A 12,954-nucleotide genomic window follows, 5' to 3' on the forward strand; every position below is an offset into this window, starting at 1 on the left:
TATACGGCCTTGACGTACTCCTTTTCCTATTTGGAACCAGTCTGTTATTCCATGTCCAGTTCTAACTGTTGCTTCCTGACCTGCATACAGATTTCTCAAGAGGCAGGTCAGGTGGTCTGGTATTTCCATCTCTTTCAGAATTTTCCACAGTTTATTGTGATCCACACAGTCAAAGGCTTTGGCATAGTCATTAAGCAGAAATAGATGTTTTTCTGGAACTCTCTTGCTTTTTCCATGATCCAGCAGATGTTGGCAATTTGATCTCTGGTTCCTCTGCCTTTTCTAAAACCAGCTTGAACATCAGGAAGTTCACGGTTCACGTATTGCTGAAGCCTGGCTTGGAGAATATAGTAGCAGACTATAAAAAATAGAATACATGATGGGTTTGCATGTCACCCTTCCACAGGTGCCATGCTAGTTTTCTCTGTATCACTATAATTTTGGTATATGCACTGCTGAAGCAAGCAATAAGTTAGATTTTACATGGGTAAGAGCTCAGAAGTGGAAACTACCTGGAAGAGATAGCTTCAGTAGCTGCTGCCATGGAGAGCCTAACATAGCCACGAGACACCAAGAAAGTACAAGGTGCCAGCAGAGAGTCAGCTGCCCACTGACAGACCAGTGGCTTTGAGAAAAAAGCCAAGGACTAATCACCGACAGACCTTGCCTGCCTCACAAGCCAGCCCAGGGCCTATTCTGCTTCTGCTCATGTCCCATTTCTGCCAATGTTCTATTGTATCACGTGCGCTGTGTGTGCTCAGTCATTCATGCATGCACGTATGCGCATTCAGTCGCTTCAGTCGTGTCTTACTCTTTGCTACCCCAAGGACTGTAGCCCTCCATTCTCCTCTATCCAAGGGATTCTTCAGGAAAGCTCAGTTGTGTCCAACTCTTTGTGACACCCTGGACTGTAGCCCACCAAGCTCCTCTGTCCATGAGATTCTCCAGGCAAGGATACTGAAACTGGTTACCATTTCCTTCTCCAGGGATCTTCCAGACCCAGGGATCGAAACTACATCTCCTGCATCTCCTGCAGTGGCAAATGGATTCTTTACTACTAAGCCACCTGGGCAGCCCCTTTGTATCACAGAACAGGTCAATAAAGGACTTTATTGTTTTGTTTTTTTAATGAATTCGTTAGGTACACAAGACTATAAATACAGAATCCTTCTTAGGTACACACACAGAATGTTTATTTGAACAAACTCATGCCACACATTAAAAAAAAGAAGAAGAAGAAGAAAATGTTCCTCGAGTTCTCTAAGTTTGAATTTTGCAATACAAATAAGAAAAAGAAATTCTAGAGGTCATTCCAATTTGTCCCCACAGCCTAAAATTTTAGTTAGAAGAATAAGTTTTTGCAAGTTACTTCAACCATACTCAGTACCTTAGTTACTACTGAGCAAACATTTATTGAGTGACTACTATGTTTAATACTTTATGTTAGCTGCTGTGGAAGACATAAATATGAATTAGGCCTAATTCCTGCCCTTAAAAATCTTACCATCTCTCCTAGTTAGTAACTTATGACTCTCAACTAGAAATCCATGCTTCTTTGCCTTGTTTCTGTTCTACAGCTGAACCCTATAGGCATTTCCACTATGACAACTGGCAGAATGTTAGGTTTGGCCAATAGAGGGTGCTGGAAAGACACTGGGAAGCCAGAACAAGAGCAAGGACTTTCTCCTTCAGGTGGATTGGCTTGCAGCAGAGGCCTGCTTGTGTTCACCTCAGCAATCCTCGCGGTTCGCTTGTGCGGCCCCTGCCTCCAGCAAGTTTCTTCACCACAAGTGGACTGTGGACTGTAGGTTCCTGCGACAGCCATGCCCTCTCCTCCTCAGCCAAGGGTAGCAGCTATTCTTATAGTTCCTGCTTCTAGACCCCTGAGAACCTACTCTCCCATTTTTAGTAGTTAGATACCTTTTACTGGTCAACAAAGTTTATATTAAATTTTCCCTGTTCAAATTACTATTATGATTTCTGTCTTGTGGTTGGTCCCAGCAGAAATACCTAGCAGATAAGGGAAAAAAGACAGATGTAAGTTAATGTAAATTCTGTGAGAGAATAGGCCACTATAATCACAGCCCCAAATCCAAAAAAGTTTCAGGTGTAAATCTACAGAATTATGTATCAGTTTGGATTGTGTTCAACTGCACATAACAGAAACCTGACTCAGTGGCTTAACCAAATAGATTGATTTTCTCCTGTACCATGAAGTCCATAAATAGGCAGTTAAGGGCTGCTGTAGCTACTCTAAAAGAAAGTTAACTCAGACTCCTTATTTATTTTTTAATTGAAACATGGTTGATGTATAGTAAAATTCCAGGTGTACAACATAGAGATTAACAATTTTTCAGGATTATGCTCCATTTACAGTCATATAAAATATTGGCTATATTCCCAGTGCTGTACAATATATCCTTGTAGCTTATTTATTTTGTATGTAACTGTTTGTGCTTTTTCATCCCCTACCCCTGTCTTCCCCATACTCTTTCCCCTCTCCCCAGTGGTAACCACTAGGTTGTTCTCTATATCTCTGCTGCTGCTGCTGCTAAGTCTCTTCAGTCGTGTCCGACTCTGTGTGACCCCATAGACAGCACCCCACCAGGCTCCCCCGTCCCTGGGATTCTCCAGGCAAGAACACTGGAGTGGGTTGCCATTTCCTTCTCTAATGCATGAAAGTGAAAAGTGAAAGTGAAGTCACTCAGTCATGTCCAACTTTTAGCGACCCCCTGGACTGCAGCCTACCAGGCTCCTCCGTCCATGGGATTTTCCAGGCAAGAGTACTGGAGCGGGTGCTACCTTGTTTTATTTTTATATTCCACACATAAGTGATATCATATAGTATTTGTCTTTCTCTGCCTGAGTTATTTCACTTTGTATAATGCCCTCCAAGTCCATCCATGTTGTTTCAAATGGCAAAATTTCATTCTTTTTTATGGTTGAGTGGTATCTGGCTCCTTTTCTTTCCCAGCTTCTCCATACTTAATGTGTTGTTTCTGTACTCATGGTTGCAAGATTGCTGCTTCACCTCCAGACACTGGTTCATATTCCAGGCAGGAAAAAGAAAAGGAAAGAAAAAAAAAATGAACCAGTTGCCTCTAACTTCTTTCTAAGCATTCTTAGAGGCACTGCCAAGTAACTTCAACTCACAAACCATTGATAATTCCTAACTGTAAGTGAACCTGGGAAGCTCAGTATTTTTTTAACTGGGAGCAGGATCCTGTAAGTAAGAGAGAAGGGGAGAATAAAGCTGAATAGGTAACTAGCAGCATCTGACATATTAATTGGAAAAAGAGTAAGTTACTTACTTCGAGATGGGTTAGAGTCAGCAGAGGAACATGATCTTATATTCATATACGTATTCTTTTAATGAAAATGACCTTTCTATATTAATTATCAAGCAGTTGATTAGATGAAATGAGTAGCAAAGTCACATTGCACAGGAGCATGCAGGATAGGGAAGGATTTATTTAGAAATTATCTTTCATACTTCTTTTTACTGCCCCTTTCCTTTCTTCCTCATGCCATCATCACCCAGATATTATCAGATATTACCTAATTCTAATGTCCCATAACTTAACATGACTGACTCCACAGTCTAAGGAAAAATGTAGACAGGATTAAATACTTATGACTAACTTATTATTTGTCTTTCTTTGTGTCTCTGTTTTAAACATGTGCGTGCGCGTGCACACACACACACACACACACACTGTTCTCAAAGGTAGAACATCTGTTCTTTGAACACCTAAAATTCTTCATAAATATTTTAACTGTAACTGACAGAACCCACAAAGGACCTATTCTCTTCTAGGCCAACTCATCTGCTCATTGACATGCTGACACATGTCAGGCGGGAACCTGGACACAGAGGGTATCTCTCACTCCTATAGGCAGCTAACCCATATGCACCATGCAAGTGAGACTGTTAGGGGGCCTGGCTTTTCTCCTGCCTCTTCTCAACAGTTACTGCTACTGATTTATGGCTGGAGAGGAAGGGCTTTTCTCTAAGCCATTTCCATACACAAATTCATTTAGAATAATTTTTCCCTTAAGATAATCTATTACTGAAGTATAAGGCCTGTGATGATTAATTTTATGTGTCAACTTGACTGGGCACAGGAGTATGTATATTAAACTTTATTTCTAGTGTCTGTGAAGGTGTTTCTGGATGAGATTTTTTTTTTTAACTGGAGGATAATTGCTTTATAGTGTTGTAGTGGTCTCTGTCATACATCAATGTGAATCAGTCAAAATTATATATATAATTTTATATACATATATCCCCTCCCTAGTGGGCCTCCCTCCCCACCAAGATCAGCATTTGAATCTGTGGACTCAGTAAAGTAGATTGCCCTCCCCAATGTGGGTGGCCATCATCCAGTCCATTGAGGAATAGAACAAAAGTCAGAGAAAGGAAGAATTCACTTTTTTCCTCCCTGTCTCACTACTGAAGTGGGCCATTCCATCTTATTTTCTCAGACTGGGATTTATATCATTGGCCTCCCTGATTCTCAGGCCTTCAGATCCAGTTCAATTATACCATCAGCTTTCCTGAGTCCCCAGCTTGAAGACATCAGTTCATGGAACTTCTCAGTCTCTATAACCACATAAGTCAATTAATTCCACATGGTCATTCTGTGTGTGTGTGTGTGTGTGTGTGCGCGCGCACACAGGCACACACGCACACTAAGTCATTTTAGTTATGTCTGACTTTTTGCAATTCTATGAACTGCAGCCCTCCAGGCTCCTCTGTCCACAGGATTCTTCAGGCAAGAATACTAGAGTGAGTTGCCATGCCCTCCTGCAGGGGATCTTCCACGTCTCCTGCATTGGCAGGTGGGTTCTTTACCACTAGTGCCACCTGGGAAGCCTATATATATATGTAAACAATAATGCTTAATATAATAATGCTCTGTGTTAATCCGGGTTCTCCACAGAAACAGAACCAGTAGGATCCTGCCAAGAGAGGTCAAATTTTTCTTACAACTAGTTTTGTTTCTCTGGTGAACCCTGACTACGACAGAGCGTTATTGTTTCCTCAACTTTAGACATCAAAGGACATCTTACCATATACTTCAGGCAAGAATTGAGTGCTTCAGAAAATATACTAATAAGTTCTCCTTGAACTGCACATGTGAATTAACTCTGTTTTATGTGCTAAAGATTGGGCCTAAAATGATTAGCTCACATGTGAGTTTGAAGCATTTGCCTGTGAAGCTGGATCAGTGTCTTAATTGCCTATGAAGTAGATCAGTCTTAACTCGTTCTTCAAGTTTTAGTTCTGAGGGCTTCTCCCCAGGATTACTGCTAGATGATACTGCACCGTGGTGCCAACTAGAAAAAAAGTGATCCTCTGGGTCCATGTTGTTTCAGGGCTCTAGGCCAAGTGGGTCGGATTTCAGTCCCTAGACATCCCTAGATACTTAATCTTTCATGTTGACTTGTACCACCTCCACAGCCACTTGTTAGAACTACTAAGTCAGATTTACAGAATTCAAGACCTGACACAAGTCCACTAAGAGCCATTTTTTTCCCTAAGATATTTCTGTATTGATCTGAAGCCCAAAGTTACCCACAACAAGTGTTAAAGTTGGGTCAGTTTTGAAAATACTAGGACTTTCCTTAGTCCCTGGCCCTACACGAAAAAACATTTACAACCCTTAATTCTCCCAATCACAGGGCTGGGAGAAAAACTGACCTCCCTCTCTTTATCAAGAGGTAACTTTGTGCCCAAGTCACAAAGCTCTTCAGTTCAGTTCAGTTCAGTTCAGTCGCTCAGTCGTGGCCGACTCTTTGCAAGCCCATGGACTGCAGCAAGCCAGGCCTCCCTGTCCATCACCAACTCCTGGAGTTCACTCAAACTCATGTCCATCAAGTCCATGATGCCATCCAGCCATCTCATCCTCTGTCATCCCCTTCTCCTCCTGCCCCCCATCCCTCCCAGCATCTGAGCCTTTTCCAATGAGTTAACTCTTCGCATGAGGTGGCCAAAGTACTGGAGTTTCCGCTTTAGCATCATTCCTTCCAAAGAACACCCAGGGCCAATCTCCTTTAGAATAGACTGATTGGATCTTCTTGCAGTCCAAGGGACTCTCAAGAGTCTTCTCCAACAAAGCTCTTAGATCTATTCATTTGCTTATTCCTTTGTCCCAGTATTATTTTGGGGGGCTCCAAAATCACTGCAGCTGGTGACTGCAGCCATAAAATTAAAAGACGCTTGCTCCTTGGAAGAAAAGCTATAACAAACCTAGACAGTATATTAAAAAGCAGAGACATTACTTTGCCAACAAAGGTTCGTCTATTCAAGGCTATGGTTTTTCCAGTGGTCATGTATGGATATGAGAGTTGGACTGTGAAGAAGGCTGAGTGCCAAAGAATTGATGCTTTTGAACTGTGGTGTTGGAGAAGACTCTTGAGAGTCCCTTGGGCTGCAAGGAGATCCAACCAGTCCATCCTAAAAGAAATCAGTCCTGATTATTCATTGGAAGGACTGATACTGAAGCTGAAACTCCAATACTTTGGTCACCTGATGCGAAAAACTGACTCATTTGAAAAGACCCTGATGCTGGGAAAGAGTGAAGGCGGGAGAAGAAGGGGACGACCGAGGATGAGATGGTTGGACAGCATCACCAAATCAATGAACATGAGTTTGAGTAAGCTCTGGGAGTTGGTGATGGACAGGGAGGCCTGGCATGCTGCAATCCATGGGCTCGCAAAGAGTCGGACACGACTGAGCAACTGAACTGAACTTGTCCCAGAAAGTCAGGCCCACTTTCCCCCAAAAGATTATTCCAGACTTCTGGAACTCTTTTTCAGATTCCTTTACAGAAATGTATTTTCACTTTCTGCTAAGCAGTGAATGAACCGTTTTCCCACAGAGTCCTATTTTCACAAAGAAGAATGACCAGGAAGGGATCTCTTTTACGAAAGAAACCTACCAACTGATAAAAGGCCAAATCTCATTAAGAAAGTCAACTGAAGGATTAAGTCCCACTGTCCTGCGACCAGCTTAGATCAAAGGCGAAATAATCCGTTCGGTTCCCTCTCCCTGGGCTAGTTTTCAATATCTACTTTTTGTCTCTCCTTCACCCCTCTTCTGCCCGCCACTCCATCTTGGGGCGGCTGTCTCTGTCCTTCCGGACTGGTTACCAATAAAGTTGTTACAAATGACCTTGAGCGTTTTCCGGGCTGCACCCAATTCCCCGCCTTCTCCATCCGGGTGCTGCGGTGCGGATAAGAGCGGGACTGCGCTTGCGCGCCCAGCCCCATTCCTTCGACCTCTGCCGCAGCGGCCGCCGCCACCTCCCTGGAAGGTAAGCGGAGGGCGCGGAAGCCGGGTCTGGCCGTGGTGGAGCCGCGCCCCAGAGGGACCCATTCATTCTGCAGGCGCCTCGTTTGGCGCTGGGCCCGAGCTGACCGCGTGCACGGGAACCTGAGGGACTTGGGTGGAAGTACGGGCCCTCGGAGGACACTTGACCTTAAGCCTCTTTGCCTCCGCAGAGAGGAAGCGGGAGAGGAGCCCACGTCTCCTGTCACCCAAGTCCTCCAGCTGCGCTGCCCCGAAGAGTGCAAGATGTTCGCCTGCGCCAAGCTTGCCTGCACCCCAGCTCTGGTGCGTAGCCCAGACTGGGCCCGGAGCTCGAGGGCCCGACCTCTTGGCCCAGACGTCCACGTTGTTGAATGGGTCACCTCCGCGTGGAACTCACGGCCCTTTCGGGACAGTTCCCTCACGCCTCTTAACCTCTGTGTCTTTTTATCCCTTTCCTATTCCTTCCTGGGGTTTCTTACTTCGCTCCTCCCCTCCACTCTGGCTATGGAGAACCGCCGAGGCCTAGTTGTCAGGCCCAGCTCGGTGTAGGTCAAACCCTCCTTGCTCCTTGTCCTGGAACGGCCCCTCCCCCACCTCCTCCGGCACCCTGTTGGATCGGGGCACGCGAGGGTTGGGGTGCAGAGAAGGCTGGAAGGGGCCTCGAGGCCTACGTTCGCTACTGCTGCGGTCTCCATTACGATCTGTAGGTCAAACTCGATGCTGCAGAGGGAGGAACTTTGCCTCACCTTGTGTGGGCGGAGGCGGCTAGTGCAGGAGCCGAAAGTTTCTACTGCGTTTGGGGTGTTATTTCCCAAACTATTTTTGGGCACTTTGTGTGAAGATCTGCGGGGTTTATCTTAGAGAATCAGGTCTAGGTTCTGAAGGAATTTTCTGTGACCTTAGTGGACACTCAAGGGCAGGAATATGTCCTTATGGTCAGACTGTTTAAAAGATTGTTCTTCCACCAGTGTGGAATTGTTTAAACTGCTTTTTAATTTTATGATTAATGGACATATAGGAATAATCTTAGAAATAGCGCGAGCTCATTTTAACTAATGGGCTATTTAAAATGACAAGCGTGTATAGTACTTGTTGATCCACTTAACTTACCAAAGAATGTGGGGTATTTATTGCTGGTTTTCTGATCTGAATTGTGGCGCTACAATAATTGAAATTTTAAAAGCAATACTTACTCTTTCTAACTAATTGTTCTTAAAAGTTTTGTTCAGAGTATTACAAATACACTATGAATAAGTTTTAAAATTTCATTAACAGTTTTGTTAAAATTGCTTCATGCATTGAAACATGATCAAAAAGCCAGGATAAGAATCAATAGAGAGAAGTCATGATGTTTCTGACTCATTTTTGCAACTTGCCTTTTTAGAATTCATGGTGTGGGAAGGGTCCTTGAAGTCATATCTGTTGTCTTAATAACATGGAATCTTTTTCATGAACAGATCAGAGCTGGATCCAGAGTTGCATACAGACCAATTTCTGCCTCAGTGTTATCTCGACCAGAGACTAGGACTGGAGAGGTAAAATTAACTAATGCTACCAAAGAAGTCTTAGGGTCTTTATCACAGCAAAGGGGGAAAACCTCATTAATGAATGGTTTTAGGCAGTCCTTTCCGCCCTTTCATCCAAAAAATTTGCAGAGGATGAGCCAATGAAAGAAACTTTATCCAAAACTTAGTCACCTGAATTTTGGCCAGGAAGTATAATTAATATATATACTTAAGTGTATAATTTTGACTTGCTGGTGTTTATGATTTTGATAACAACAGTTACTGAACAGCCTACTCTATTAAACAGTATATGCACATACACTGTTTCTTAATTTTCAAAGACCTTATCTGGTGTAGATACTGTTCTTTTTCTGCAAGACTGGAATTATTCTAAGCCCTAGAGTTTTCCATTGTGCCACACCATCTTCTATTCAAACTCAGCTACAAATATAGAGAAGTGGTTATCATTTTGACAGTACCATGATTAAAATAGCTAACTATGATTACTGATTTGACCTTTGCTTTTATTTCCTGCTCTCTAGGGCTCTACGGTATTTAATGGCACCCAGAATGGTGTGTCTCAGTTAATCCAAAGGGAGTTTCAGACCACTGCGGTCAACAGAGACATTGATACTGCAGCCAAATTTATCGGTGCGGGTGCTGCCACAGTAGGAGTGGCTGGTTCTGGTGCTGGTATTGGAACAGTCTTTGGCAGTCTCATCATTGGTTATGCCAGGTAATTTCTATTGCCAAATAAATAGTTTGAAACATGTTTGAAATAGTTGGAAACTTAGAAAACTAGTGAAATAATAATAGCTACTTTCTATTAAGTGCCTTTCTGTGTCTTGCATTTCATTTTGAGTACTTTGCATGCATTGTCACTGCTCCCAAAACCCCTTGGAGAGACTCCAGTATACCTATTAAGGACCAGAGAAACTCCTTGTCTAAAGTCAAAGCAAGAGAGCTCATGCTTTAAAAAAATACCAGTCTCCATTTTATTATTTAAGACCTTTTATTTAAACTATTAAATCTTAAAACATACTTTTTTGGGGATAAGAAGGTCAGAATAAGAAGGTAATAATGGATGAAGACTGACCATTGACATAGGGAGAATAATGCCTCCCTTTTCCCATATGATTAGGAATGAGGGGAAAGGAATGTCACAGGCAGAACCAAAAGAGATCTGGGCAGAACGGTGTGCTAGTACTTTTCAGGTTACAAAGAACCCAACACTAATAATCTGGTTCTTTAACATTTATCAACCATGCTAAAATTTGAATAATATGTGTTGTCTCTTTTAGAAACCCTTCACTGAAGCAGCAGCTGTTCTCATATGCTATCCTGGGATTTGCCTTGTCTGAAGCTATGGGTCTCTTTTGTTTGATGGTTGCTTTCTTGATTTTGTTTGCCATGTAACAAATTACTGCTTAAAATGTTGGCATTCATATTAATTACGGATATAATTCTGTGTATCTTACTGTGACTCCGAAAACTATAGTGTTGGTGTCATGGAAATGTATGTTATTTCCAAAGTCATTTCATTAAAGATGAAAACTTTAATTTTTGCTGTGGTTTGTATTTACCTGAATTTAAATTTAGATCATCACTGAGAAGACCATGTATTCAGGCAGAGGCTGTACCAGTCCCTGATGATGGAAAATATGCTAATATAATTTTTAGGGGAATTATTTTAATGTTTTGCACATTGTAAATTATAGGGCTTTAGTTTATTCAAATAAAGGGGAAATGTTTGAGTGCTTTGAGCTTCTATGAAATATGATTAAATCAGAATAGTTAATTACTTAAGATGGTTTTATGTTTTTAAGGGCTAATATGAATTACAATACTTGGAAGCAGTATTACCTTCCAAGACTAACCTGGCTGGTCTTACACACCTGGATCTAAAAATAAATCATGTCGGGTTTTTAGGAATTGAAACTTTATTAAATGGGTGTTGGGATTAGGGAGGCAATTTTTGATTGTCAGTAAGTCTCACATTAAGCAATTGTGTGTCTATAGTGAATCTTATCTGTCGTCTTAGAAGAAACTCAATATCAAAAAGCAAACTGAATTGGCTTCAATTTAAAGCCAAAAGTTGCTATAGCATTGCTTATCTTTGATACTAACAAATGCTTACAATAGGAGTCTTGGGAATGACAACTGGTTCAGTTATGGGCTTCCCGGGTGGCTCAGATGATAAAGCGTCTGCCTGCAATGCAGGAGACCCATGTTCAATCCCTGGGTCGGGAAGGTCCCCTGGAGAAGGAAATGGCAACCCACTCCAGTACTCTTGCCTAGAAAATTCCATGGATGGAGGAGACTGGTAGGCTACAGTCCATGGGGTTGAAAAGAGTTGTACACAACTGAGTGACTTCGCTTTCTTTCGCTTTCAGTAGTATTTTATTTGTAATACTATGTGTTGCTTATTGGTCAAGTTTTGCCTATTAAAATGAAGAAAGTCTTAGAAAGACTTGAGTTTTCCTCACAGCAGATATATAATTTCCTCAGCAGATATATTGTTTGTCATCACAGTTGCAGGGTTTCTATAAAAGATTAAGATAACAGTTGAGAAAGCTTCATTTTACTCCTTTAATCCCTTCTGCCTAATCTGATTTCAGTTGAGAAAAAGCCATCAGCTTCAAGGGTTTGTTAAAGTGCAGTGGAAAGACCATCTCCATCAGAATTATCTAGGATGTCTATAAAGTACAAATTCTGGGCTCCAGACCTACTGAATTAGAGTATTTGGCCTTGAGACTCAGCCATCTGCATTTTTAAAAAAGTGCCAGGTAATCTTTGCGCACACTATTTGAGAATCAGTAACTTTTCCATATCCTTCCCACTGCTGCTGCTACTGCTAAGTCACTTTAGTCGTGTCCCCCAGCTTCACTCTGTGCGACCCCATAGATGGCAGCCCACCAAGGCTCCCCTGTCCCTGGGAATCTCCAGACAAGAACCCTGGAGTAGGTTGCCATTTCCTTCTCCAGTGCATGAAAGTGAAACATGAAGTTGCTCAGTCGTGTCTGACTCTTTGCTACCCCATGGACTACAGCCCACCAGGCTCCTCCATCCATGGGATTTTCCAGGCAAGAGTACTGGAGTGGGGTGCCATTGCCTTCTCCAATCCTTCCCACTACCTAGTGTCAAAAACTATAGGGCTAGAGCTACTGCCACTTTTTGGTTAATCATCTAATGTGTGTTAGATAATTTCCTGGAGCCTTCACTATTTTCATAAATAGTACCACTCAGTATTTGAATTCAGCAATTTAAATGAGAAGTATTATATGTATTATATGACCCAGCAATTCCACACCTTGGTGTATAACCCAAAAAACTATAAGCATTCAAGCAAAAGCTTTATATACGGATGTTCATAGTGCACTGTTCACAGCAGCCAAGAGGTGGAAACAACCAAATTGATGTTTGGATGAACAAACGATGGTGTTTGCATAAACTGATGATAAGATGTGGTACATCCATGTAATGGAATATTCAGCCATAGAAAGGAAGGAGGTACTGATAAGTGTTACAACATGAATGAACCTTGGAAACAGACTAAGTGAAAGAAGCCAGACACAGTAAGGCTGCATATTATATGATTCTATTACATGAAATACTCAGAATAGGCAGATCCATAGAGACACAGAATTCCCTGGTGGTCCAGTAGTTAGGACTCTGGACTTTGACTGCTGAGAACCCAGCTTTGATCCCTGGTTGGAGAACTAAAACCCCACAAGCCTTGCAGTGCATCAAAAAACAAAAGTCCACAGAGACAAAGCAGACTGGTGGTTACTAAAGGCTAGTGGGAGAAGATTGGGAAGTGCCTGCTTAATGGTTGTGGGGATTCTTTTTGGGGTAATCAGTGTTCTGTGATGGTTGTACAACACTAAATGTACCAAGTGCCACTGAACTATACGCTTTAAAATGGTTGAAAGTATGCATTTTACAACTTAAGTACTGTACAATTAAAGTCCAGATTGTAAAGTCATGCCAGTTTTGAAGCCCTAGGGAAATACTTAGATTAACCAATCCTTTGTAATAAGTTCATTTTATTTTATTAATTTTTAAAGCCATAATTAATTTAAACTATTTGGCTGTGCCAGGTCTTATATGCAGCATGCAGGATCTTTAGTTATG

At 42.1% G+C, this 12,954-nt stretch overlaps 1 protein-coding gene and 1 non-coding gene across 2 annotated transcripts; one reads left to right on the forward strand and one right to left on the reverse strand.

The window, feature by feature from the left end:
• Nucleotides 1–361: 361 nt before the first annotated feature.
• LOC139179079 (U6 spliceosomal RNA) lies at nucleotides 362–466 on the reverse strand. Its single transcript, XR_011563480.1, has one exon. It is a non-coding gene; the product is annotated as a U6 spliceosomal RNA (small nuclear RNA).
• Nucleotides 467–7,163: 6,697 nt separating this feature from the next.
• On the forward strand, nucleotides 7,164–10,385 carry ATP5MC3 (ATP synthase membrane subunit c locus 3). The gene is made up of 5 exons (XM_019970492.2): nucleotides 7,164–7,319; nucleotides 7,507–7,618; nucleotides 8,773–8,850; nucleotides 9,363–9,556; nucleotides 10,122–10,385. Exons 2-5 carry the CDS (start codon nucleotides 7,580–7,582, stop codon nucleotides 10,234–10,236), a joined length of 426 nt encoding a protein of 141 aa, XP_019826051.2. The 5' UTR covers nucleotides 7,164–7,319; nucleotides 7,507–7,579; the 3' UTR covers nucleotides 10,237–10,385.
• The last annotated feature ends 2,569 nt before the right edge of the window (nucleotides 10,386–12,954 follow it).

Source organism: Bos indicus, chromosome 2 (assembly GCF_029378745.1).
Source record: "Bos indicus isolate NIAB-ARS_2022 breed Sahiwal x Tharparkar chromosome 2, NIAB-ARS_B.indTharparkar_mat_pri_1.0, whole genome shotgun sequence".
Taxonomy (NCBI): domain Eukaryota; kingdom Metazoa; phylum Chordata; class Mammalia; order Artiodactyla; family Bovidae; genus Bos; species Bos indicus.

Bases quoted from the DNA above. Each gene is read 5' to 3' on its own strand.
- ATP5MC3 (XM_019970492.2), top strand. From the start codon at position 7,580: ATGTTCGCCTGCGCCAAGCTTGCCTGCACCCCAGCTCTG. The intron at 8,851-9,362 runs GTAAAATTAACT...CCTGCTCTCTAG, and splicing joins CAGAGACTAGGACTGGAGAG to GGCTCTACGGTATTTAATGG. The intron at 9,557-10,121 runs GTAATTTCTATT...TGTCTCTTTTAG, and splicing joins CTCATCATTGGTTATGCCAG to AAACCCTTCACTGAAGCAGC.